Genomic DNA, 26606 nt, shown 5'->3' with positions numbered 1-26606 from the left:
TATAACAAAAACTCACTCATTGACCATGTCGTTTCCAATTGTGATTGAACACAAATGCATCTTTACAAACAGCCCAAGTGTTCTATTCTGATTTAATGTAAATTATTGGATGAGGTTAGTTTGAATAACATGGTCTTGCAAATGTTATACTAGTACTGGACTGAGAATATGTTCAGCTAAAGCTCCTTAGGAATGTCATGTTTATTGTAAACTTGCTTATGTTATGGCTTTTCGTCACTGACAGGGCTGAGATGACTCGTTTGGACTTTAATCCCTAAACAGACATGCACACCTTCAGTTACAAAATATTTGCTCTGAAAAAAAGATTGTTTTCCTTGAGTCCCAGGACATTCAAGGTTAAAAGGACGTTATGAAACTCATTTGCTGTTTCGGCAAACATGGCTGTAAAAGTAGTGTCCACATTTCCATTCCCCTAAATTGTAATAATGAGGCCTTTTCTCAGTCTGAACCCTTTAGAAGACAACTGTGGCAAAAACAAAACATGACTTACTGTCAAACCAAAACCAAGCAATGAAAGGGCTTCACAGTTCTTACCCCCCCAAAAAAAAAGCACCCCAAATAAATTAGCAAATTGAAACTTGGTGTCCAGTAAAAACAAGCCAAAGTACTGATGTTCCAAACAGATACTGTATACCAGTAAAACTGTGTTTGCTAAAGCTTAAGAAAACAAGTTTGGGGTCATTAGATCTGTAAGCGTTTATTGTGTCGTTATCTATTTGGTCCAAAGGGAGGTTGAGGACTGGATATGATGGCTCAAAATATAAACCACATGAATGTATAAATAAAGTAACAAACTCCAATACAATTTCTTTTTTAACCAGCTGTGACAAAGCAACTCACGCTGCAAGTGGTCAATGGTCAACAATTACAAAGAAAATCCTGTCAATGTTAGACCCAAAGAAATGATTGGGTTTGATAAAAACTTTTTTTTTTAAAGTTTACTTTGCAATGATCTGGATGAAATACGCTGAAAAAACATTTGATATTAAATGTGTTTCTTTCAGTCTCCCTAAAAACCACACCCTGACTTGTGACATGAGACAAATACATTATAAAAAATACAAAAATCTAAAGCATCTTATCCATCTGTGATCAAATCTTATTAAACTTCCCACTGGAAACAGTACACTGTTGACCGAAATAAAAAAAACTGGCACACAACAGTTTTTGTACATTTATATTTACACGTTTGGTAAGAGGAACAGCGTATGAAAACATAAACACAGAGTTTCATCCTTCCGAAGAGGGGAGGGGTCAGGAGAGACATACTAGTCTAGTGCAATGATGTCATCATCGTCTTCCTCGCCGGCCGAAGGCTGATCCAGGCGTTGGCGCTTGGCTGAAGCCTCGCCTGTCTCAGCATCATGGAGCTTCCTCTTGTGGCCTCCTGACTCCATGCTGACATCCATAGTGCTGGAGGACGGCTCCTCCTCGTCCGAATCAACTATCAGAACATCATCCTGCTCAGCAGGGGCTAAGAGGAGAAAGGAAAGCAAGAGAAAGTCAGACGAGAGACGATTGACATTTACCCTTTTAGAGTTTACATTCAGCAACAAAATAAACATGGCTACACATGATTCTCAGTACTATAAACAAAATGGTTTAAGGACAGGACAGGTGATTTATGACCAGGATTTGAATTATTAGATGTAGTCTAAAATAGTCCATCTCTGTAGTCAATGTCGGTTTTGCTCACCTTTGGAAGAGGTGGATGGTTCTGCAGAGTCTTTGTTGCCATTGGCAACATTCTTGTCCTCTTCTTGTGTGCTGGGTGGGGTTGGGGCTTTGTCAGGGGCGTCACCCACCACCTCAAACTCCACATCCTTCTCTAAGTCCTCACTTTTCCAGACAAGCACAGAAATACATTTACATTAGGGAAACAAATTTGCATTAGTCATGCAAATGCAAAGGCCTATACAGCACACGGATAAATACATATCCTCTTACCAGTGAATCACGTTAACCAGGAGTGTGTAATCCTGCAGAAAGTCATCCACTTGCAGACGGCTACCATTTCGTATCCCAAAGTCAGACAGGAACTTGCTGTTGTTTGCTATAAGAAGAGAATGGTGCATGATAAGAAATATGTATACTGATGATAAGCGAGTATACCATTGAGTACAATACAGGGTTGAGCGATATTACGATAGTATCGTCTATCAACAATGATCGACAGCCATTGCCGATGGTGACGACATTGTGATGTGACAGACGATGGTTTTGCCCAGGGCTCTCCAACCCTGTTTCTGGAGAGTTACTGTCCTGTAGGATTTTATTCTAACCCTAATAATTAGCTGGTTGATAACCTGAACCAGGTTAGTTACAACTGGGGTTGGAGCGAAAACCTACAGGACAGTAGCTCTCCAGGAACTTTAATAAAAGGCTGGCCTATTTCAATAAATGTGTTATATACAGAATGCAAGAGAGGAATGTAGGCTGAACAGAGCAGAGAAGTACACCAAAGCAGCGCAAAATGGCCAGTCAGAAAACATTGTTAATCTCTCCCTCCCTCTCTCTCGGATGCATGGGCCTTATAGCCTAAACCATTAAAAAACATATATACAGTGGGGAAAAAATTTATTTAGTCAGCCACCAATTGTGCAAGTTCTCCCACTTAAAAAGATGAGAGAGGCCTGTAATTTTCATCATAGGTACACGTCAACTATGACAGACAAATTGAGAAAAAAAATCCAGAAAATCACATTGTAGGATTTTTTAATGAATTTATTTGCAAATTATGGTGGAAAATAAGTATTTGGTCACCTACAAACAAGCAAGATTCCTCCACTCGTTACCTGTATTAATGGCACCTGTTTGAACTTGTTATCAGTATAAAAGACACCTGTCCACAACCTCAAACAGTCACACTCCAAACTCCACTATGGCCAAGACCAAAGAGCTGTCAAAGGACACCAGAAACAAAATTGTAGACCTGCACCAGGCTGGGAAGACTGAATCTGCAATAGGTAAGCAGCTTGGTTTGAAGAAATCAACTGTGGGAGCAATTATTAGGAAATGGAAGACATACAAGACCACTGATAATCTCCCTCGATCTGGGGCTCCACGCAAGATCTCACCCCGTGGGGTCAAAAAAAATCCCAGAACCACACGGGGGGACCTAGTGAATGACCTGCAGAGAGCTGGGACCAAAGTAACAAAGCCTACCATCAGTAACACACTACGCCGCCAGGGACTCAAATCCTGCAGTGCCAGACGTGTCCCCCTGCTTAAACCAGTACAAGTCGCTTTGGATAAAAGCGTCTGCTAAATGGCATATTATTATATTATTATATGTCCAGGCCCGTCTGAAGTTTGCTAGAGTGCATTTGGATGATCCAGAAGAGGATTGGGAGAATGTCATATGGTCAGATGAAACCAAAATAGAACTTTTTGGTAAAAACTCAACTCGTCGTGTTTGGAGGACAAAGAATGCTGAGTTGCATCCAAAGAACACCATACCTACTGTGAAGCATGGGGGTGGAAACATCATGCTTTGGGGCTGTTTTTCTGCAAAGGGACCAGGACGACTGATCCGTGTAAAGGAAAGAATGAATGGGGCCATGTATCGTGAGATTTTGAGTGAAAACCTCCTTCCATCAGCAAGGGCATTGAAGATGAAACGTGGCTGGGTCTTTCAGCATGACAAAGATCCCAACCACACCGCCCGGGCAACGAAGGAGTGGCTTCGTAAGAAGCATTTCAAGGTCCTGGAGTGGCCTAGCCAGTCTCCAGATCTCAACCCCATAGAAAATCTTTGGAGGGAGTTGAAAGTCCATGTTGCCCAGCGACAGCCCCAAAACATCACTGCTCTAGAGGAGATCTGCATGGAGGAATGGGCCAAAATAGCAGCAACAGTGTGTGAAAACCTTGTGAAGACTTACAGAAAACGTTTGACCTGTGTCATTGCCAACAAAGGGTATATAACAAAGTATTGAGAAACTTTTGTTATTGACCAAATACTTATTTTCCACCATAATTTGCAAATAAATTCATTAAAAATCCTACAATGTGATTTTCTGGATTTTCTTTCTCATTGTCTGTCATAGTTGACGTGTACCTATGATGAAAATTACAGGCCTCTCTCATCTTTTTAAGTGGGAGAACTTGCACAATTGGTGGCTGACTAAATACTTTTTTCCCCCACTGTATATAACAGATATTTGTTATCATAACAGTCTATTAAAACATCAATTTGGAACGATCAATGCTTTCATGTCATAGGTCTGATCTGATGGAGGAGGAGCCAAATGGCACCATATTCCTTATATAATGTAATACTTTTGACCAGGGCCCATAGGATTGACATTGTATCTTCTGTATGGTGTTTCCGTTGTATCACGTATCTTTTATAGTGTTTACGTTGTGTTTCTTATGAGTGTGGTGGAGGCTGGTGGGTGGAGCTATAGGAGGACGGGCTCATTGTAATGGTTGGACTGGAATTAATGGAACGGTATCAAACACATCAAACATATGGAAACCACATGTTTGAGTCCTTTCCCTTTATTCCATTCCAGCCGTTACAATGTGTCCATCTTCCTATAGCTCCACCCACCAGCCTCCACTGGTGTACAACACACTGAACTATTTAAGCCAAAGTAATCAGTGCGGAGGTGATGACATTTTAAAGATCGTTGTCAGTTAGAAGTAAAAAAAGACTCCCAGCCAAGGAGTGGAACTTAAATTCAGACATGTTACCATGACAACATAATTAAAAGAGCGAGAGAGAGTGTGTGTATTACCTGCAACAAAGCTTTTGTCAGAAAGGCAATTCCCCTCAGAATCTCACTGTGTGTTTGTATTTTAAAACCGGTCAATCCTGTCTGTCTGAGTCAGTCTGACCCACTACGCAAGCAGAGTACTGTATGACCCATAACACAGTCAGTGGATTTGGGAGAAACTTTCCATCACTCTAATGGTTGTAGGCGACATGCAGGTTTAGTTGGAGAGGGAGTTGAAATCGGTGTCTTCCAGAATGCTCTGGCAAAGTTGTCATAATAAATATAAAAAATATTAGAACAATGTGGACTGCAAACAGTCAAAATATTTAGAAAATCTTTGGAGGGAGTTGAAAGTCCGTGTTGCCCAGCGACAGCCCCAAAACATCACTGCTCTAGAGGAGATCTGCATGGAGGAATGGGCCAAAATACCAGCAACAGTGTGTGAAAACCTTGTGAAGACTTACAGAAAACGTTTGACCTGTGTCATTGCCAACAAAGGGTATATAAAGTATTGAGTAACTTTTGTTATTGACCAAAAACTTATTTTCCACCATAATTTGCAAATTAAATAATTAAAAATCCTACAATGTGATTTTCTGGATTTTTTTCTCTCATTTTGTCTGTCATAGTTGACGTGTACCTATGATGAAAATTACAGGCCTCTCTCATCTTTTTAAGTGGGAGAACTTGCACAATTGGTGGCTGACTAAATACTTTTTCCCCCCCACTGTACACAGTGCCTTTAGAAAGTATTCATACCGCTTGACTTATTCCACATTTTGTTGTGTTACAGCCCAAATTCAAAATGGATTAAATTGATTTTTTCCCCATCACCATCTACACATAATACCCCATAATGACAAAGTGAAAACAGGTTTTTAGAAATGTATGCAAATGTATTGAAAATGAAATACAGAAATCTCATTTACATAAGTATTCACACCCCTGAGTCAATACTTTGTAGAAGCACCTTTGGCGGTGATTACAGCTTTGAGTCATCTTGGTCTGTATCAGCTATGCACATCTGGATTTGGGGATTTTCTCCCATTCTTCTGGTGAACAGCATTCTTCATGTCTTTCCACAGATTTTCAATGGGATTCAAGTCTGGGTTTTGGCTGGGCCACTCAAGGACTTTCACATTCTTGTTCTGAAGCCATTCAGCGTTGCTTTGGCTGTATGCTTATGCTTGGGGTCTTTGTCCTGTTGGAACGTAAATCTTCGCCCCAGTCAAAGGTTGTTTGCACTCTGAAGCAGGTTCTCATCAAGGATTTGCCTGTATTTAGCTCCATTCATTGTTCCCTCTATCCTTACCAGTCTCACAGTCCCTACCGCTGAAAAGCATCCCCATAGCATGATGCTGCAACCACCATGCTTCACAGTAGGGATGATGTTCGACGGGTGATGAGCTGTGGCTGGTTCTCCCCAGACGGGGCTTTGCATTCAGGCCAAATATACTGAACAAAAATATAAAACACAACATGTAAGTGTTGGCCCCATATTTCATGAGCTAAAATAAAAGATCCCAGAAATGTTACATACGCACAAAAAGCTTATTTCTCTAAAATGTTGTGGCATGTTCTCCCATCTCAGCCAATGAACTCTGTAGTTCTGTCAGTAGTCATTGGGTTCTTGGTCACCTCCCTGACCAAAGTCCTTCATGCCCGGTTGCTCAGTTTGGTTGGACGGCCACTGTTCTTGGAAACTTTCAACACTAGAAATAGTTTCATACCCTTCCCCAGATATGCCCCATCATAATTCTATCTCAGAGATCTACAGACAGTTCCTTAGACTTCATGGTATAGTTTCTGCGCTGACATGCACTGTCAAACTGTGTGACCTTATATAGACAGGTGTGTTTCTTTCTAAATCATGTCCAAGCAATTGAATTGGCCACAGGTGGACTCCAATTAAGCTGTAGTGGCATCTCAAGGATGATCAAAGGAAATTGGATGCCCTTGACCTCAATTTGGCGTGTTATAGCAAAGGGGTGTGAATACCTACGTAAATTAGATTTCTGTATTTCATTTTCAATAAATGTGCAGACATTTCTAAAAACATATTTTCACTTTGTCATTATGGGGTATTGTGTGTAGATGGGTGAGAAAGAAAAAAATATTTAATCAATTTTGAATTCATGCTGTAACAACAAAATGAGGAATAAGTCAAGGAGTATGAATACTTTCTGAAGGCACTGTATATAACGGACAGTCCTTAACTATCTTGTGGCTAGCCGTTTAAATATTTTTCAGGCTATATTCCCTTCTCGCTCCATTCGATAGGCTATGAATATGACTTTGGGCTAGGCTACGCTTTCATCGTTTTATGCATGCATGGCGTTCTCCCGATCAAACAATGAATGAATCTAGCGGAGTTCCATCACAAAAAGTATTTTGAACAGCCTAAAAACGTAGGGTAGCCAGGGGACAAATAAAATGAGAGAACTAACAACATCAATAGCCTATAGAAAAATCTAATGATAAGTTTAATCAAGTTTAAGCTTATTATAAAATAAATGATACGCGCAGAGCCAGAAAATTCCTCCATGCGAGTCTGAAAACCAAATGGCCAATAACCTATATTCCTACTAGACCTATTAAAGAAGCTTTAAGACAAGTTAAAATTATGAACAGTAGCCTATTTCCAAAATATTATAATAACCTAAGGTGTTGTCCTAACGTCGCCGCTTTCAAAAACAACGAGAATGAAATCGGAGTCTATAGACCTAGACATAGGCTATTCTCAACCACAGATTTGAGAGATTGAACAAACAATATGTTTATTTATTTAACCTTTATTTAACTAGGCAAGTCAGTTAAGAACAAATTCTTATTTACAATGACGGCCTACCCCTGCCTCCCCTAACCCAGACAACCCTGGGCCAATTGTGCGCCACCCTATAGGACTCCCGATCACGGCACATTTAGAGAGGAGGATGAGACAAATAAAGCAATTATTATCCAGTTCTGAAGACGGTAGACTTTGCTTCTATCCAGCCCATGATTTATATAGCTGGTGTAACTGAGTCAGGTTTGTAGGCCTCCTTGCTCGCACACGCTTTTTCTGTTCTGCCCACAAATTTTCTATAGGACTGAGGTCAGGGCTTTGTGATGGCCACTCCAATACCTTGACTTTGTTGTACTTAAGCCATTTTGGCACAACTTTGTTAGTATGCTTGGGGTCATCGTCCATTTGGAAGACCCATTTGCGACCAAGCTTTAACTTCCTGACTGATGTCTTGAGATGTTGCTTCAATATATCCACATAATTTTCCTTCCTCATGATGACATCTATTTTGTGAAGTGCACCAGTCCCTCAAAGCACCCCCACAGCATGATGCTGCCACCCCAGTGCTTAACGGTTGGGATGGTGTTCTTTGGCTTGCAAGCTACCCCTTTTTTCCTCCAAACATAACGATGGTCATTATGGGCAAACAGTTCTATTTTTGTTTCATCAGACCAGAGGAGATTTCTCCAAAAAGTACAATATTTGTCCCCATGTGCAGTTGCAAACCGTAGTCTGGCTTTTTTATGGCGGTTTTGGAGCAGTGGCTTCTTCCTTGCTGAGCAGCCTTTCAGGTTATGTCGATATAGGACTCGTTTTACTGTGGATATAGATACTTTTGTACCTGTTTCCTCCAGCATCTTCACAAGGTCCTTTGCTGTTGTTCTGGGATTCATTTGCACTTTTTCACACCAAAGTATGTTCATCTCTAGGAGACAGAACACGTCTCCTTCCTGAGTGGTATGACGGCTGCGTAGTCCCATGGTGTTTATACTTGCGTGTAGAGGTCTACAATTTTTTGTCTGAGGTCTTGGCTGATTTCTTTGGATTTTCCCATGATGTCAAGCAAAGAGGCACTGAGTTTGAAGGTAGGCCTTGAAATACATCCACAGGTACACTTCCAATTGACTCAAATGATGCCAATTAGCCTATCAGAAGCTTCTAAAGCCATGACATCATTTTCTGGATTTTTCCAAGGTGTTTAAAGGCACAGTCACCTTAGTGTATGTAAACTTCTGACCCACTGGAATTGTGATAAAGTGAATTATAAGTGAAATAATCTGTCTGTAAACAATTGTTGGAAAAATGACTTGTGTCATGCACAAAGTAGATGTCCTAACCGACTTGCCAAAACTATAGTTTGTTAACAAGAAATGTGTGGAGTGGTTGAAAAACAAGTTTTAATGACTCCAACCTAAGTGTATGTATACTTCCGACTTCAACTGTATATCCACATTCTTGGAAACTCACCAGCGCTGTGTAAATAAAATCAACACGTTCACATAGGCCTATTTGCAACTCTACCTGGCTGCCTTCTGCCGAATCCTTGCCCTTACGACTGCTACAAGGTCCCTATTTTACAGGCATGTTTTGTTCTCATCTTGCACTCTTCAATGTGCAATAGCAAAATAGACAGACCGACTTGAACACAATAACAGTTATTAGTGCAATTCATAATACCCACATAATGTTTCTACAGTAAGGCCTAGGGTTTTCCTGCAGCAATGGCTGGCTTCTGGTCCCTATCTCTGTCCCTCACCACACTACCCCATATGGGTTAATGCACAGGAAGGGTTAAGAAAATAAGATGAAACAAGCCCCACCTTGAGGGCTTTGCAGGGATGTGCCCTGCAAGGAATGTAATTTTGTCTGGAGCTCAGAGGGACAAATATTTCCCCACTCACAATTTCCTGCCGTGTTCCTCAGAAGAGGAGGACATGGGAAAAGAATAGTGGACAAATGTACCCCTAAGGTCTTCAACACAGCAAAAAAAGCTATTTCAGACAGACGCAGGCTTAGTTTTTCATCTATAGTCTGAATAGTTGTTTTTCTCCTAAATACCATTCCCAGGTCACTGCAGAGAGCATTGTGAAGAAATACACAAAAGTATGTGGACACCCTTTCAAATGAGTGGATTCGGCTATTTCAGCCACACCCGTTGCCGACAGGTTTATAAAATCGAGCACACAGCCATGCAATCTCCATAGACTAAAACATTGGCAGTAGAATGGCCTTACTGAAGAGCTCAGTGACATTCAACGTGGCACCATCATACAATGTCACTTTTCCAACAAGTCAGTTAGTCAAATTTCTGCCCTGCTAGAGCTGCCCCGGTCAACTGTAAGTGCTGTTATTGTGAAGTGGAAACCTCTAGGAGCAACAACGGCTCAGCAGCGAAGTGGTAGGCCACACAAGCTCACAGAACGGGACAGCCAAGTGCTGAGGCACGTAAAAATCGTCTGTCCTCGGTTGCAACACTCACTACCAAGTTCCAAACTGCCTCTGGAAGCAACGTCAGCACAAGAACTGTTCGTCGGGAGCTTCATGAAATGGGTTTCCATGGCTGAGCAACCTTCCTGAGCGGTATGACGGCTGCGTGGTCCCATGGTGTTTATACCTGCGTACTATTGTTTGTACAGACGAACGTGGTACCTTCAGGCGTTTGGAAATTGCTCCTAAGGATGGCATTTTTTTTCTGAGGTCTTGGCTGATTTCTTTTGATTTTCCCATGATGTCAAGCAAAGAGGCACTGAGTTTGAAGGTAGGCCTTGAAATACATCCACAGGTACACCTCCAATTAGCTTATCAGAAGCTTCTAAAGTCATGACATCATTTTCTATAATTTTCCAAGCTGTTTAAGGCACCGTCAACTTAGTGCATGTAAACGTCTGACCCACTGGAATTGTGATACAGTGAATTATAAGTGAAATAATCTGTCTGTAAACAATTGTTGGAAAAATTACTTGCGTCATGCACAAAGTAGATGTCCTAACCGACTTGCCAAAACTATAGTTTGTTAACAAGAAATTTGTGGAGTGGTTGAAAAACGAGTTTTAATGACTCCAACCTAAGTGTATGTAAACTTCCGACTTAACTGTATATGGATGAGCAATGATAGAATACAGTATATACATGAGGTGAGTTATGCAAGATATGTAAACATTATTAAAGTGACTAGTGTTCCATTTATTAAAGTGGCCAGTGATTTCTAATCTATGTATATAGGCAGCAGCCTCTAATGTGCTAGTGAAGGCTATTTAACAGTCGATGGCCTTGAGATAGAAGCTGTTTTTCAGTCTCTCGGTCCCAGTTTTGATGCACCTGTACTGACCTCGCCTTCTGGATGATAGCGGGGTGAACAGGCAGTGGCTCGGGTGGTTGTTGTCCTTGATCCTTTTGGCCTTCCTGTGACATCGGGTGCTGTAGGTGTCCTGTAGGGCTGGTAGGTTGCCCCCGGTGATTCTTTCGGGCAGACCGCATCACCCTCTGGAGAGCCCTGCGGTTGCGGACGGTGCAGTTGCCGTACCAGGCGGTGATACAGCCCGACAGGATGCTCTCAATTGTGCATCTGTAAAAGTTTGAGGGTTTCAGGTGCCAAGACAAATTTCTTCAGCCTCCTGAGGTTGAAGAGGCGCTGTTGCGCGTTCTTCACCACACTGTCTGTGTGGGTAGACCATTTTAGTTTGTCAGTGATGTGTACGCCGAGGAACTTTAAGCTTTCCACCCTCTCCACTGCAGTCCCGTCGATGTGGATAGGGGGGTGTTCCCTCTGCTGTTTCCTGAAGTCCACGATCATCTCCTTTGTCTTGTTGACGTTGAGTGAGAGGTTATTTTCCTGGCACCACACTCCGAGCCCTCACCTCCTCCCTGTAGGCTGTCTCGTCATTGTTGGTAATCAAGCCTACTACTGTTGTCATCTGCAAACTTGATGATTGAGTTGGAGGTGTGCTTGGTCACGCAGTCATGGGTGAACAGGGAGTACAGGAGGGGGCAGAGCACGCACCCTTGTGGGGCCCAGTGTTGAGGATCAGTGACGTGGAGGTGTTGTTTCCTACCTTCACCACCTGGGGGCGGCCCGTCAGGAAGTCCAGGACCCAGTTGCACAGGGCGGGGTTCAGACCCAGGGCTTCGAGTTTAGTGATGAGCTTGGAGGGTATTATGGTGTTGAATGCTGAGCTATAGTCAATGAACAGCATTCTTACATAGGTATTCCTCGTGTCCAGATGGGATAGGGCAGTGTGCAGTGTGATGGCGATAGCATCGTCTGTGAATCTATTGGGGCGGTAAGCAAATTGAAGTGGGTCTAGGTTGGCAGGTAAGGTAGAGGTGATATGATCCTTGACTAGTCTCTCAAAGCACTTCATGATGACAGAAGTGAGTGCTACGGGGCGATAGTCATTTAGTTCAGTTACCTTTGCTTTCTTGGGTACAGGGACAATGGTGGCCATCTTGAAGCATGTGGGGACAGCAGACTGGGATAGATTGAATATGTCCGTAAACACACCAGCCAGCTGGTCTGCGCATGCTCTGAGGACGCGGCTAGGGATGCCATCTGGGCCGGCAGCCCTGCGAGGGTTAACACGCTCACATCGGCAAGGAGAGCCCACAGTCCTTGGTAGCTGGCCGCGTCGGTGGCACTGTATTATCCTCAAGGCGGGCAAAGGTGTTTAGCTTGTCCGGAAGCAAGACGTCGGTGTTTTCCTTTTGTAGTCCGTGATGTAGTAGCAAATATTCAAACGAGAACTTTGAAGGCCGAAGTGGAGAAGTGTTCCATGTGAACAGCAGTTGAAGAGATGGGCGAACGCCGTTCGGAAGGGAGTCGGGTTCAGATTCCCGAATCCGGAGTGGCGGAGACGGGCGCCGCGAGGCGTCCAGTCAGGTAACGCAACTGATCCCGGAGAAGCTGGCGGGAGCCCCGGGGAGAGTTCTCTTTTCTTTGTGAAGGGCAGGGCACCCTGGAATGGGTTCGCCCCGAGAGAGGGGCCCAAGCCCTGGAAAGCGTTGCGGTTCCGGTGAGCCCTCGCTGGCCCTTGAAAATCCGGGCCATACCCATATCCGGCTTGGGTAGCAACCCTAGATTTGTGTCGGGACTATATCTTGTGGAAGGATGAAATAGTATGGATAAATCAAAATAACATTTTTTAATGAAAATATGGCAATCATTATTTGAATATGTTTGTAACCCGTTGTATAAAAGTGATGGGCCATACCCATATCCGCAGCTGGTCTCCAAGGTGAACAGCCTCTGGCATGTTAGAAAAATGTAGGTAAGGGAAGTCAGATCCGTAACTTCGGGATAAGAATTGGCTCTAAGGGCTGGGTCGGTCGGGCTGGGGTGCGAAGCGGGACTGATCTAGCCCAGAATGAGTGAAAAAAGCGAATAGTAGAGCCAATACAAGAAAGGGAATACATATCACCCTAGGAAATGGGCGCAGGTCGGAGGGCCATCTAACGTGCAATTAGAGGGCCAGCAAGCGAAACAGACCAACGAAGCATGGGTAAACGGCATGGGTAGGACCCGCTGTGGACCGACAAAAGACCACAGCCAAGACGGGAACACCACTAGTACCGGCGTAAAAATGTCCTGTCTGCTGATGAGTCCTATGTTCCGGGGGTAGCAAAGACCCTCAGGTGGCTAGAGCGGATAAGAACACAGACCGACCCTGCCACATACGTCTCGTGTCTGAGCCGTTGAATTGCGACTCCACTTTGTCCCTATACTGACGTTTTGCCTGTTTGATTGCCTTGCAGAGGGAATAACTACACTGTTTGTATTCTTCCATATTCCCAGTCACCTTGCCATGGTTAAATGCGTTGGTTCGCACTTTCAGTTTTGCACGAACGCTGCCATATATCCACGGTTTCTGGTTAGGGTAGGTTTTAATAGTCACAGTGGGTACAACATCTCCTATACACTTCCTGATCAGTATCAGTATATACGTTGATATTATTCTCTGAAGCTACCTGGAACATATCCCAGTCCGCGTGATCAAAACAATCTTGAAACGTGGATTCCGATTGGTCAGACCAGCGTTGAATAGTCCTTAGCACAGGTACTTCCTGTTTGAGTTTCTGCCTATAGGAAGGGAGGAGCAAAATGTCAGATTTGCCCAAAGGAGGTTGAGTGTTCAGTGGTCGAGTGTTTTAGCAGCGCGAGTACTAGAGTCGGTGTTGATAGAACTTCGGCAACCTTTTCCTCAAATTTGCTTTTTTAAAATCTCCAGCTACAATAAATGCAGCTTCAAGATATGTGGTTTCCAGTTTGCATAAAGTCCAGTGAAGTTCTTTCCTGTCTGCGTGATGAACTGAGAACCCAACTGGCTGGATCAACTCGGATAGTATATCCCGAGAGAGCCATGTTTCCGTGTAACAGAGTATGTTACAATCCCTGATGTCTCTCTGGAAAGAAACCCTCGCCCTGAGCTCGTCAACTTTATTATCCAGAGACTGAACATTAGCGAGTAATATACTCGGAAGCGGTGGGTGGTGTGCACGCCTCCTATGTCGGACTAGAATCTGTTATCAGTTAAATTGCCCTGGGGGGTGCAAACAAACAAAGGATCCACTTCGGGAAAGTCGTATTCCTGGTCGTAGTGCTGGTGAGTTACCGCCACTCTTATATCCAATAGTTTTTCCCGGCTGTATGTTGGCGCTATTTTCTGCCATTATCACAATGTTTTACGAGTACATAATCACGATAGGACAAAGGTTGACATTGTCCAACCCTAGTACAATATACAGTCCATGGCTTGACATTAACGCTTGTCTTTTTGTCCAGAACAAGTAAAAAAATTATAAAATAAAAAAAAGTCTGACAAGAACAGATTTCAGTTGACAAGTAAAAATATATATATATATTTTACAAGCACACAAATCACAATATCAAACAATTACTCCGATCAGAATTGGATAAGGGGCCAATATTGGAATAATATTCTAATCTATTTTTCATTTACATAAATAAAAAAGTCTACATGTAAAAGTGTAGGTGATATGCATATTGGCTACAGCCTCATTTTATGTCCAAACTGATGCTGACATGAGTCGCCAGAAAATGTTGCCAAACTTTTAGACTTTTAATAACATATAGGCTAAACAGCAGTCATGTTAGACAAATATAATGAAGGATAATTAATGTATTAAGGCTTGATTCTGTCAAAATACTTGAGGCACGGTTCGTTCAGATCAAATGATCACAAGACTGGAGAGCATGTGTGCTCCCCCGGGACTGCCATTCAGAAGAAATATCAGCGCGCACAGAGAAGCACGAGATTGAACTTCACTCAACTTTCCAGAGTTTTCCCCGTTAGTTACCACTATCAATGTTTCCCTTTACTGTGGGAATTGTGATCGAATCAACTCAATAGCCACTTTCAATGCAACATACCGAAACAAAATGAACTATGCAAGACTTAGTATGCAAAACTAACTATATAAGAGATTTTGTTGTAGGCAGAATGCATCTGAGTAGGAGTCTATTGCATTGACAGACATGACTCAGGCAGCACTCTACACAGACCGGTGCGTCATAACCAATCAGAGCTGTAGTAGGCCTATTTAAGTGATAATGCCAGAGAAGCCGGTGATTGGAGGATATATTGGCAAACCGTGCCAATATATCCTCCAAACACCGGCTTCGAGGGCATCATCACTTTTATACAACGGGTTACAAACATATTCAAATAATGATTGCCATATTTTCATTAAAAAATGTTATTTTGATTTATCCATACTATTTCATCCTTCCACAAGATATAGTCCCGACACAAATCTAGGGTTGCTACCCAAGCCGGCTGGTTGTTCGTTCTATCAGTTCGGTTGCCAGAGACGCGATCCAGTCGTTCAGTCTTTTTGTTCTGTATTACATTTACATTTTAGTCATTTAGCAGACGCTCTTATCCAGAGCGACTTACAGGAGCAATTAGGGTTAAGTGCCTTGCTTAAGGACACAGACAGATTTTTCACCTAGTCGGCTCGGTATCTATGGACACGACCCAGTCGTTCTTTCTAAATGTTCCATTGCCATACTGGCTGGCAACGTTCTTATCCCTTGCTTGCTAGCTAGCCAAATAAGGCTAACTTACAGTCATGTCCAAAAGTGCAGCCAGAATTACAGCAAATTAGCCGCATTTGCATTTGTTTAAGCTGTTTTCTAATGACATTTATTTGGATACATCCATAACAATGAGCTAATGAGGCAAGATTGTGCCTGGCATAGAAAATGTGCTCACCTGTCAGGACACTGTTGTTCAGAGGAGCTAGCCAACAACACAGCTAACACAATCACTTCAAACTGAAGCTGTAAAGACAGCAAACTAGCTGCACTTTGTTTCGTTTTACCTTTTTTCAATTGACATTTCTTTGTATATATCCATAAAAATGATGCCAGCTGATTCATGATTCCGACTGGCTGAGAAACGCTGTCTGCCTGTCTGTCTCATCCTGACTCCCGACATATTCATTACTATGGGACAGCTGGAGATCAAATGTCAATGTTGAAACAATGTGCAAATGTCAGAGAGACAGACAGCAAGGTTTGTACACATCTCCGCTGTTGAAAACTAAATGTTAGTCTAAAAGAAATGTGAGATAATGTCTAGATGCTTTTTATAGTGGAGATCAAGTTTATAAAGTGCCTGTCAGATGGAACAGAGTAAATAGGCATTTTAACATCATATATTTAGCCGGTGGTAACTTGTGGAATAGACACCGGCTGGAATGCGGTTTTAACCAATCAGCATTCAGGATTAGACCCACCTGTTGTATAAATGCAAATAGACCATTGCCATATATGGATCTGTGCCATTCACTTTGAACTGGACTGTTTTTGCAGCATCAGCAGTCGAGAGTAGACGCGCTTGTTTTGAGATCAAAGCGAGAGCTACATGTAGGGACGTGTGCACATTTGTTCATATCCTTTGCTAGTTAGTGAGTTATTAGCCCAGTTATAGATCATTTGTAGTCAGCAATGGGAGAGTTATTGCTTCCTACAAGAGCACAAAACGTGTGCATTTCTAGACATCTTTGAAAAAAGTCAGTCAGGTAAAGAGCTTTTTTTGTCTTAAAGGCGCAACGTTATATTTTGAGACTGGCTTGAATAAGCTAAGTAGCCAATAGGCAGAATAATGTGGCTGATTCTCTGTAATAAATGGTATGGAGATAATGATGCATTTTATATTGTAAAGTGGTTTCTTGCATTAAACAACATTTTCAGTAACCTTGTCTGAAGGACGTGGATAAACAGGTTAATGTTAAGCTCTGCATGTTTTTTTCAAAAGTCTCATGGAATGTAGGCCTACATTGAACACCACACATTTGCTGTTACTGAAGGCTGAACGATAGAACAGCTATTTCCATGTTAAAACGTTATTGGATGCATTTTCTCCATTGTTTTTGATGGTACGCTACTCTGTTAGGCCTACATTATGATCAAATAGCTACAGTAGCCTACTTGACCACTGTTAAAACTAACTTAAAGTGGGTACAGCCTCAGTGTTCACAGTAAATGCGCTCAGTGATTAAAATAATTCAAGGGAACATTGCCAGAGTGAAGGACAGTGCCTGTTGCGCACCACACATCACCAACCTTGATTCTGAGTGGAGGCGGTCAGCATTTTGAAACTATTTAACCATAAACGTAATTGTTTAAAACCTAGATGTTTTATGTAATTTTATGAAGCATGTCTTATTTGGTTTTTTAAAAGCCAAAATACGACCATAGAAATGTTAAGAGAATTATTTAATAAAACACATGCCATTGAAACCAGCATTTTTCTCATGTTCTATTGGTTTTCAAATCAACATACTTATATTGTCCAGCAGCCAATGGCATTATCCTAGTCATTTAAGTAACCCGAGCTAGTTGATGCATCTTTAAATATCACCTCTTAATTTCTAACAGATATTTTAATCTCCGTCACATGGCAGTGCGCTTTTGAGAACAGTATTTTCCCGCTAATTGCATTTTGGAACATTTGTGCGTAGCCTACAGCCACGTGCGCATTGTTGAGCTTATAATATGAAGAAATAAAACTTTATCAACATTTTAAGCTAAACAGTCTGATCTGTTCCACCAACGTCATTGCTTCATAAATATTTATACAGTACCAGTCAAAAGTTTGGACACATACTCATTCCAGGGTTTTTCTTTATTTTTTACTATTTTCTACATTGTAGAATAATAGTGAAGACATAAACTATGAATGAACACATATGGAATCATGTAGTAACCAAAAAAAAGTGTTAAACAAATCAAAATATATTTTATATTTCAGATTCTTCAAATAGCCACCCTTTGCCTTGATGACAGCTTTGCACACTCTTGGCATTCTCTCAACCGGCTTCATGAGGTAGTCACCTGGAATGCATTTCAATTAACAGTTGTGCCTTCTTAAAAGTTAATTTGTAGAATTTATTTCCTTCTTAATGCGTTTGAGCCAATCAGTTGTGTTGTGACATGGTAGGGGTGGCATACAGAAGATGGCCCTATTTGGTAAAAGTCCATATTATGGCAAGAACAGCTCAAATAAGCAAAGAGAAACGACAGTCCATTACTTTAAGACATAAAGGTCAGTCAATGTAGAAGATTAAGAACTTTTAAAGTTTCTTCAAGTACAGTCACAAAAACCATCAAGCACTATGATGAAACTGGCTCTCATGAGGACCGCCACAGGAAAGGAAGACCCAGAGTTACCTCTGCTGCAGAGGATAAGTTCATTAGAGTAACCAGCCTCAGAAAATGCAGCCCAAATAAATGCTTCACAGAGTTCAAGTAACAGACACATCTCAACATCAACCGTTCAGAGGGGACTGTGTGAATATGGCCTTCATGGTCGAATTGCTGCAAAGAAACCGCTACTAAAGACATTTACATTTTTTATAATATAAATATAATATGCCATTTAGCAGACACTTTTATCCAAAGCGACTTACAGTCATGCGTGCATACATTTTTTTTTGTGTGTGTTTTTTTACATGGACACCAATAAGAAGAAGAGACCTGCTTGGGCCAAGAAACACGAGCAATGGACATCAGACCGGTGGAAATTTGTCCAAATTGGAGATTTTTGGTTCCAAATTGGAGATTTTTGGTTCCAACCGTCGTGTCTTGTGAGATGCGGTGTGGGTGAACGGATGATCTCCGCATGTGTATTTCCCACCGTAAAGCATGGAGGAGGAGGTGTTATGGTGTGGGGGTGCTTTGCTGCACACTTAACCAGCATGGCTACCACAGCATTCTACAGCGATACGCCATAATTTGTTTTTCAACAGGACAATGACCCAACACACCTCCAGGCTGTGTAAGGGCTATTTTACCAAGAAGGAGAGTGATGGAGTGCTGCATCAGATGACCTGGCCTCCACAATCCCCCGACCTCAACCCAATTGAGATGGTTTGGGATGAGTCAGACCGCAGAGTGAAGGAAAAGCAGCCAACAAGTGCTCAGCATGTGCGAACTCCTTCAAGACTGTTGGAAAAGCATTCCAGGTGAAGCTGGCTGAGAGAATGCCAAGAGTGTGCAAAGCTGTCATCAAGGCAAAGGGTGGCTTTTTGAAGAATTTCATATATAAAATATATTTTGATTTGTTTAACACTTTTTTGATTACTACATGATTCCATGTGTTATTTCATAGTTTTGATGTCTTCACTATTATTCTACAATGTAAAAAAAAATTGTAAAAATAAAGAAAAACCCTTGAATGAGTGTCCAAACTTTTGACTGGTAGTGTATATGTGCAGTGGTTGTATTTTGAACCGTAGACATATTGTTTATCGTCCCAGGGACAATGGGACGCCCTTAATTTCGAGCCCTGGAGGGAATTATTTTATAAACCAAAAAAGTATTTGGTTGTACTTGGAATGTTGCAATATTTTATAGGCTACCAAGGGTGGCCAACCATCTTTCAGGAGAGCCTGAAAGAGGCACAGTGTAGGCTTGAATATGCAAGAAGCCAATAGGCAGAGTGTAGTAGCTAGCCTACCTTTTTGTCTGATTCTCGATGGTAAAAAAAAAGATATGAATGCATTATTTGTAAAGTGGTCCCTTGCATCATAAAATGATGCAAACATTGTGTTACAGACCATTTTTAGACAAGTGATTTGAGAAAAGCAAAATGTCCTACTTGTCCGAAGTGGCTAAAAACGTTAATGTCAAGGCCTGCAGTCACCATGGGAACAGGTTGGCATCCTCTACTGGTCTCCTTGGGAACAGTCTGATATTATTCTGTGATTGTCTCATACCTTCAGTTTCCCCCTCCTCAGAAGAGATGAGGATTGTCCCTTTCCCATCCTCGATCTGCACATCTGGCGCCACCATCCCAAACGTCTCCTTTAATATCTAACAAAGAAACAAGAATCTTTAGCTGAACACATGGATATGCTGATCACTTTTCACTGTGTTGTGGTGGTTGCAACAAAAACTACAAACCAGATTGGTGTTGTATAGATCAATATGCAACTCTCTAAGCAGTCAATATCCATCTGGCTTTTTCTCTGCCTCCCTGGTCAAAAATGTATTCATCACTGGCCAACCATGTCTATCAGTCTGTGTTTGTGTCCGTCTTTATCAGTCTGATTGTAAGCATGATCACACGCATACAGGAGGCAGAGAGGCATGCATTACCTTGTCTTGAAGGGCCAGCACAAGAGTTTTGTGCACATTCAGTTTGACTGTAACCTCTGGCTTGCTGGCACACACATAACAGTTGGCACTGGGTGGGTCCAAAGCACATGGAACCAGCAGCTTTTTCCTGGGGTTAGGCTGCTTGTTCAGGAAGATCTAGGAAGACCATACAGGAAGGAACATTGGAAAATGTTTCAGAGCACAGTAGGCATACACCAAACACCCATAATCTGCTATTAACTTATTTACAACCATCATGGCAACAATTACAGTGAATGATACAAAATGAAAAGAACCCCAGGTATGGGAGCTACAACATAACTGCTGCCCCCCCACAAAAAAAAAAAAATCAATAAAATGCTGGGCCAAGTAAGTGATATGCTGCATTTTGAAAATAGTACCCCATTCATACTGTCAAAAAGCTTCCCCCAGTGTGCAGGCTAGGGGCAGATTATCAAAGTTAGAGTACCACCCTCTAAGAGTAGAAGGGATCACTCCTGATGTCTCACCGTGCGACACTGCTCCACATCTCCAGACAGGATCTTCAGAGCCTCCAGCACAATGAGGCCAGCAATGACTGCATTGGTTGTGGCGATCGCTGGGATGATGTTCCCTGCCATGGCTGCAAGGAACAATTTACAACATCAAAAAACCTTAACAGGTAACAGATGTAGAAACATTTAAATGCCCAGTGCAGTCAAAAACGTGATTTTCCTGTGTTTTACATATATTTCCACAATATGCGGTTGGAATACTGTGAAATTGTGAAAATGATAACAGCCTTTTAGTGTAATTGCTGTTTGAAAAGACTGCCTAAAATTTCAGCCTGTTTTGGAGGAATGGAGTTTTGGCCTGCCTTGTGACATCATCTGGTGGTAAATTAGTTAACAGACCAATAACAAAGAGTTCCAAACCTCTCTGCCAATAACATATCGTTTTCAGTTTCCCCCTGCCCACTCAGACCACTTCCAGACAGTCCTAGCCATATTCTTGCTTGAGAAATGGCTATTTCTAAGAAGCTATTTTTGTTTATTTTTGACTATTTTAATTGAAAACAATCACAGTAAGGTACTTAATCGTTACCCAGAAATGATTTGATATTGAGATAAAAACAGCTGCATTAGAACTTTAAAGCAAGAAAGTAAAATCACTTGTATGAATCTGTATCAATAATAAATTGTCACAATAAGATAACTTGACAACAGCTCGACATCTTTCACCCAAAATACCCACACTTGATGTCAAAACGGCTCTTCATGTTCATGCTGAAGATATGCATGCGCAAGTTGGCGGCTGCTGTCACAAAGTCCATCGCTGGAGGGTCATCCTAGCAACAGGAGGAAAATGTTACTCAAATGCAATGCCAAAAGAGCATAATCTTCCCAGGTCTATTTTCTATCTACGCCAATATATTTTGTTCCAGTGGGGTAGTGTTGATTCTGCTATGTCCCATCCTTAGGTCCTCACCTTGTCCCACACAAGTTCTGCTCCATCCCCTTTGTCAGCCAGCATGGAGCGCAGGGTTTCCACGCTGCGGGAGAAGAGCTGGGAGTAGCCTGCCACACCCAACACCTGCTGGTCCTTCAGTCCTGTCCCAGTCACCTCCTGGGGACACGCTATCGCACAACCAGAGAGGGAGAGAGAGAGAGACAATCACAAACCTAAACCTCAAAGCTACTACAACAAAAATCTTCAAATTCAAATTGGTCCACTGCACTCTCCAGCAGCTTGGAGCAATATAATATATACTGAACAAAAATATAAACGCAACATGCAACAATTTCAAAGACTTTCCTGAGTTACAGTTCATATAAGGAAATCAGTCAATTGAAATAAATAAATTAGGCCCTAATCTATGGATTTCACATGACTGGGGATACAGATATGCATTTGTCAGTCACAGATACCTTTATTTTTTATTAATTTTTATAAATGGCATGGATCAGAAATCCAGTCAGTATCTGGTGTGACCACCATTTGCCTCATACAGCGCAACATCTCCTTCGCAAAGAGTTGATCAGGCTGATGATTGTGGCCTGTGGAATGTTGTCCCACTCCTCTTCAATGGTTGTGCGAAGTTGCTGGATATTGGCGGGAACTGGAAAAACGCTGTCGTATACGTCGATCCAGAGCATCCCAAACATGCTCAATGGGTGACATGTCTGGTGAGTATGCAGGCCATCGAAGACCTTGGACATTTTCAGCTTCCAGGAATTGTGTACATATATTTTCGACATGGGAAGTGCATTATAATGCTGAAACATGGCGGCGGCGGAGGAATGGCACGACAATGGGCCTCAGGATCTTGTCACGATTTCTCTGTGCATTCAAATTGCCATTGATAAAATGCAATTGTGTTTGTTGTCCGTAGCTTATGCCTGCCCATACCATAACCCCACCATGGAGCACTCTTGACATCAGCAAATCGCTATCCCACACGATGCCATACACGTGGTCTGCAGTTGTGAGGCCGGTTGGACGTACTGCCAAATTCTCTAAAACGATATTGGAGGCGGCTTATGGTAGAGAAATTAACATCCAAATATCTGGCAACAGAGCTGGTGGACATTCCTGCAGTCAGCATGCCAATTGCACGCTCCCTCAAAACTTGAGACATCTGTGGCATTGTGTTGTGTGACAAAACTGCACATTTTAGAGTGGTCTTTTATTGTCCCCAGCACAAGGTGCACCTGTATAATGATCATGCTGTTTAATCAGCTTCTTGATATGCCACACCTGTCAGGTGGTTGGATTATCTTGGCAAAGGAGAAATTCTCACTAACAGGGATGTAAAAAAAAAAATAAGTGTGCACAAAATTTGAGAGGAAAAAGCTTTTTTAATATTTTATTTCTGCTCATGAAACATGGGACCAACATATTACATGTTGCATTTATATTTTTGTTCAGTGTAAGATGCTAATATCTTACCAAGTTTCTGAATCTCAAGCCAATCCAGAGGCAGTGGCGCTTTCCTCTTCTTCCACAGCTTGTCCATGGTCAGGAGGTACTGGATGTCATCTTTGAAAAGCTGGAGGACCACACAAATAAAAAGGCTATTAGCCAAAGTCGAGGGGCTAATAAGCTTGTTGACAACAAGACACTTTCACTTAAGCAGTCCTTTAGTAAATGCTTGTTCACACTAAAGCCTACCTTGTTGAAGAGTTTGACTGCGTCGTAGCCTGTGGATCGTGCCCAGTCCTTGGTTGACACCCGCTTGATGTCTCCATCCTGATCAGATGCTGTGGCTCGGGCTTCAGTGTCTGCAGGGTTCCCTGAGAATAGGAGACAAGAGACCTCAATGAAACCCAGCGTACACAGCAGCCTTTTACTGCATACGACACAGTGCATCTCACTCCTCTGGTCCATGGAGGGCAGGGAGGTGGCAGTTATAGAATTCTCAAGTGTTGCGCTCTACTCTATGCATAGCCACTTTACCCCTACCTACTCGACTAACCTGTACCCCGCACATTGACTCGGTACCAGTACCCCCTGTATATAGCCTCGTTGTTGTTATTTTATTTTTTATTTTAACTTTGGTTATTTAGTAAATATTTTCTTAACTCTATTTCTTGAACTGCATTGTAGGTTAAGGGCTTGTAACTAAGCATTTCACGGTAAGGTCTATACCGGTTGTATTCGGCAAATAAAATTGTATTTACTCACATGAAAGCTCTGGGTCAGCTGTGTCAGGGGACACCTCCTGATCTGCATCCTCCTCTCCAAAGAGCTGGCTGAGGTGGAGATGAAAATAAAACTGGATTGTCATTATCATGGGCTTAATCTCAACCTCCCAGCAATATAACATATCTCTGCAAGCAATACCACCATTCACCTAAGGATGAAGATAATAATCATGACCTATTCCACATTGGTTTACAACTAGTGAGATACATAAAAGCACTTTAACAAGACTTACTTGAAGAGGTACTTGGCCCACACAATACAGTGTATAGGCTCAGAGGGGGTGTTGCGAATGGTACAACCAGGGAAGGTTTTCTGTGTGGGTTTGGGCTGGCACTCATAGCACTCAGTAAGACCCTATAGTGTGGGAAAGCAAGGAGAGGGAGGTTATTATTCACTGTATTTTATTTGCGCTGAACATGACCATGCATCTAATCGCCATCCACAGGTTATTTTCATCCATGTCTTACCTTCTTAATAACAGTCACCTGCCCAAGGTAGCCAGCTGTGCCACTCTCAATAAGGGGAATGTCAGCTGCAAGACACATCCTGTTCACATGGTTACGAGCCGCTGCAAGGAAGAAAAGATTCAGCTGGCGGTAAGACCAGGACCATAACGGGGGAAAGATACCAAACGTACTGTACGGACAGACTAGGGGTCGGGAAATAGGGTGTAATTAGAGGGAAGTAGATATCACTATACCTCGATTGTCCAAAGCATTCATGACAAGCATGAAGTTCCTGAAGAATTCCACATTGTAATCTGGGCTGTGATGCACAAACAAACCAAACATTAAACAGGATCAAGGACATTAAGTTCTCACACCGGCAACTCACAACACTAGTTGACTTACTTCATGATGCTGTCATGGTAGGCTGTAATGTTGGCAGTGGGACAGAATTGCAGCACACTCTCTTTGGCCACCTGCAAGACAGCCAGCCGTAAATTCACAAATAGTATTTAGATTGTATACAGCATACACTGAGTGTACAAACATTAAGAACACCTGCTCTTTCCATTACATAGACTGACCAGGTGAATCCAGGTGAAAGCTATGATCCCTTATTGATGTAACTTGTTAAATCCACTTCATTCAGTGTAGATGAAGAGGAGGAGACAGGTGACTGAAGGATTTGTAAGTCTTGAGACATGAATTGTTTATGTGTGCCATTCAGAGAGTGAATGGGCAAGACAAAATATTTAAGTGCCTTTGAACTGGGTATGGTTGTAGGTGCACCGGTTTGAGTGTCAAGAACTGCAACGCTTCTGGGTTTTTCACGCTCAACAGTTTCCCGTGTGTATCAAGAATGGTCCACAACCCAAAGGACATCCAGCCAACTTGACAACTGTGGGAAGCATTGGAGTCAACAAGGGCCTGCATCCCTGTGGAACGCTTTCGACACCTCGCAGAGTCTATGCCCTGACGAATTGAGGCTGTTCTCTGGGAAAAAGGGTGTGCAACTCAATATTAGTGTACTCCTGAGTGGCGCAGTGCTAACTGTGCCACTAGAGATCCTGGTTCGAATCCAGGCTCTGTCGCAGCCGGCCACGACCGGGAGACTCATGGGCGGCACACAATTGGCCCAGCGTCGTCCAGGGTAGGGGAGGGAATGGCCGGCAGGGATGTAGCTCAGTTGATAGAGCATGGCGTTTGCAACGCCAGGGTTGTGGGTTCGATTCCCACGGGGGGCCAGTATAAAAAAATATGTATTCACTAACTATAAGTCGCTCTGGATAAGAGCGTCTGCTAAATGACTAAAATGTAAAATGTAGGAAGGTGTTCCTAATGTTTTGTAAGCTCAGTGTATGTTAGAATGCAAGGACCAAGTGATCTCATGTTTGTGAAAGAACAACAAAGCATCTGTCCCCTGCCTGCGCCTTGGACTTCCCCACATGTTTCTTCTGGAACAGGAACTGTCTGTTCAGGTTGCTCACATCAATAGTGTCCAGATCAATCTATAAGAGACAAAGCAAATCGAAGTTAACAAAACACTATTACTGATACAAAAAATGCTATTTATAAGATCAGGACAGGTTCACTAAAAGTGTGAACGTTGTATGAAAGACTTTGCTACAAAGACAAGTGTATACTGTTAGCTAGTTAGCTACCTACCTACCGTACGTTATATTAGATATCTAGCTAGCTGCATGTAGTTTACATTGCTTATCACAAATCAGCATTGCTAGCAGCTAACTAACTAGCCTTCAAGCATACCGCTATGGACTGCTTAGCATTGTCTAGCTAATGTTAGCCGACCACAAAGAAGTCAGAACAACATGGCGCGCAATTGAAATTATGGACGAAGTGACCTAAATGTTGTGTTTTTATTATAATGCATTTAGCTAGCTAGCTATATAGCTACATTGCTAACTCCACCACTTACATATAGCCAGGTCCATGTGAACATTTTCCAATATATACACTATTATTTTCAGACTAGCTAGCATGCTAGCTACATTCTATGCTAGCACGCTAGGCCCTTCACACATCAGCCTGTAACGGCACAAAGACCCAACAAATGTCCGCCCCCTGCACGACTTACCACTTCTATATTTTTGAAGCCGGTGAGTACAAGATTTTTCAAGAGCTCGCAACCAATTCCTCCAGCTCCGACCACCAGCACCCGGCAAGCGGATAAGGAGTCAGCGAGCTCTTTTCGGAGTGACCCCACTAGTTGTACCATTGTTGATCAGCAAAAGACAGAAACTGCAGAAGACCAGAAGGGAAAGGAGCTATGTGGCTAGCTAGCAGCAGGCACCACCTCCTCACTCCGATAAGGG

General features: G+C 42.4%; 1 protein-coding gene across 1 annotated transcript; it reads right to left on the bottom strand.

Moving 5' to 3' along the window:
* Positions 1 to 699: 699 nt before the first annotated feature.
* LOC121576736 (SUMO-activating enzyme subunit 2) lies at positions 700 to 26606 on the bottom strand. Its single transcript, XM_041890135.2, has 17 exons — positions 26369 to 26606; positions 25698 to 25781; positions 24679 to 24749; positions 24528 to 24592; positions 24295 to 24395; positions 24060 to 24181; positions 23807 to 23874; positions 23294 to 23415; positions 23072 to 23171; positions 21611 to 21759; positions 21377 to 21470; positions 20653 to 20765; positions 20144 to 20299; positions 19762 to 19858; positions 1969 to 2074; positions 1718 to 1860; positions 700 to 1495 (listed from the first exon to the last, which is right to left on the bottom strand). Exons 1-17 carry the CDS (start codon positions 26507 to 26509, stop codon positions 1290 to 1292), a joined length of 1938 nt encoding a protein of 645 aa, XP_041746069.1. The 5' UTR covers positions 26510 to 26606; the 3' UTR covers positions 700 to 1289.

The sequence above is a fragment of the Coregonus clupeaformis genome, chromosome 29 (genome assembly GCF_020615455.1).
Source record: "Coregonus clupeaformis isolate EN_2021a chromosome 29, ASM2061545v1, whole genome shotgun sequence".
NCBI classification, from domain to species: Eukaryota; Metazoa; Chordata; class Actinopteri; order Salmoniformes; family Salmonidae; genus Coregonus; species Coregonus clupeaformis.
Note: the sequence above shows the minus strand (reverse complement) of the source record. Positions and strands in the feature narration are given on the sequence as shown.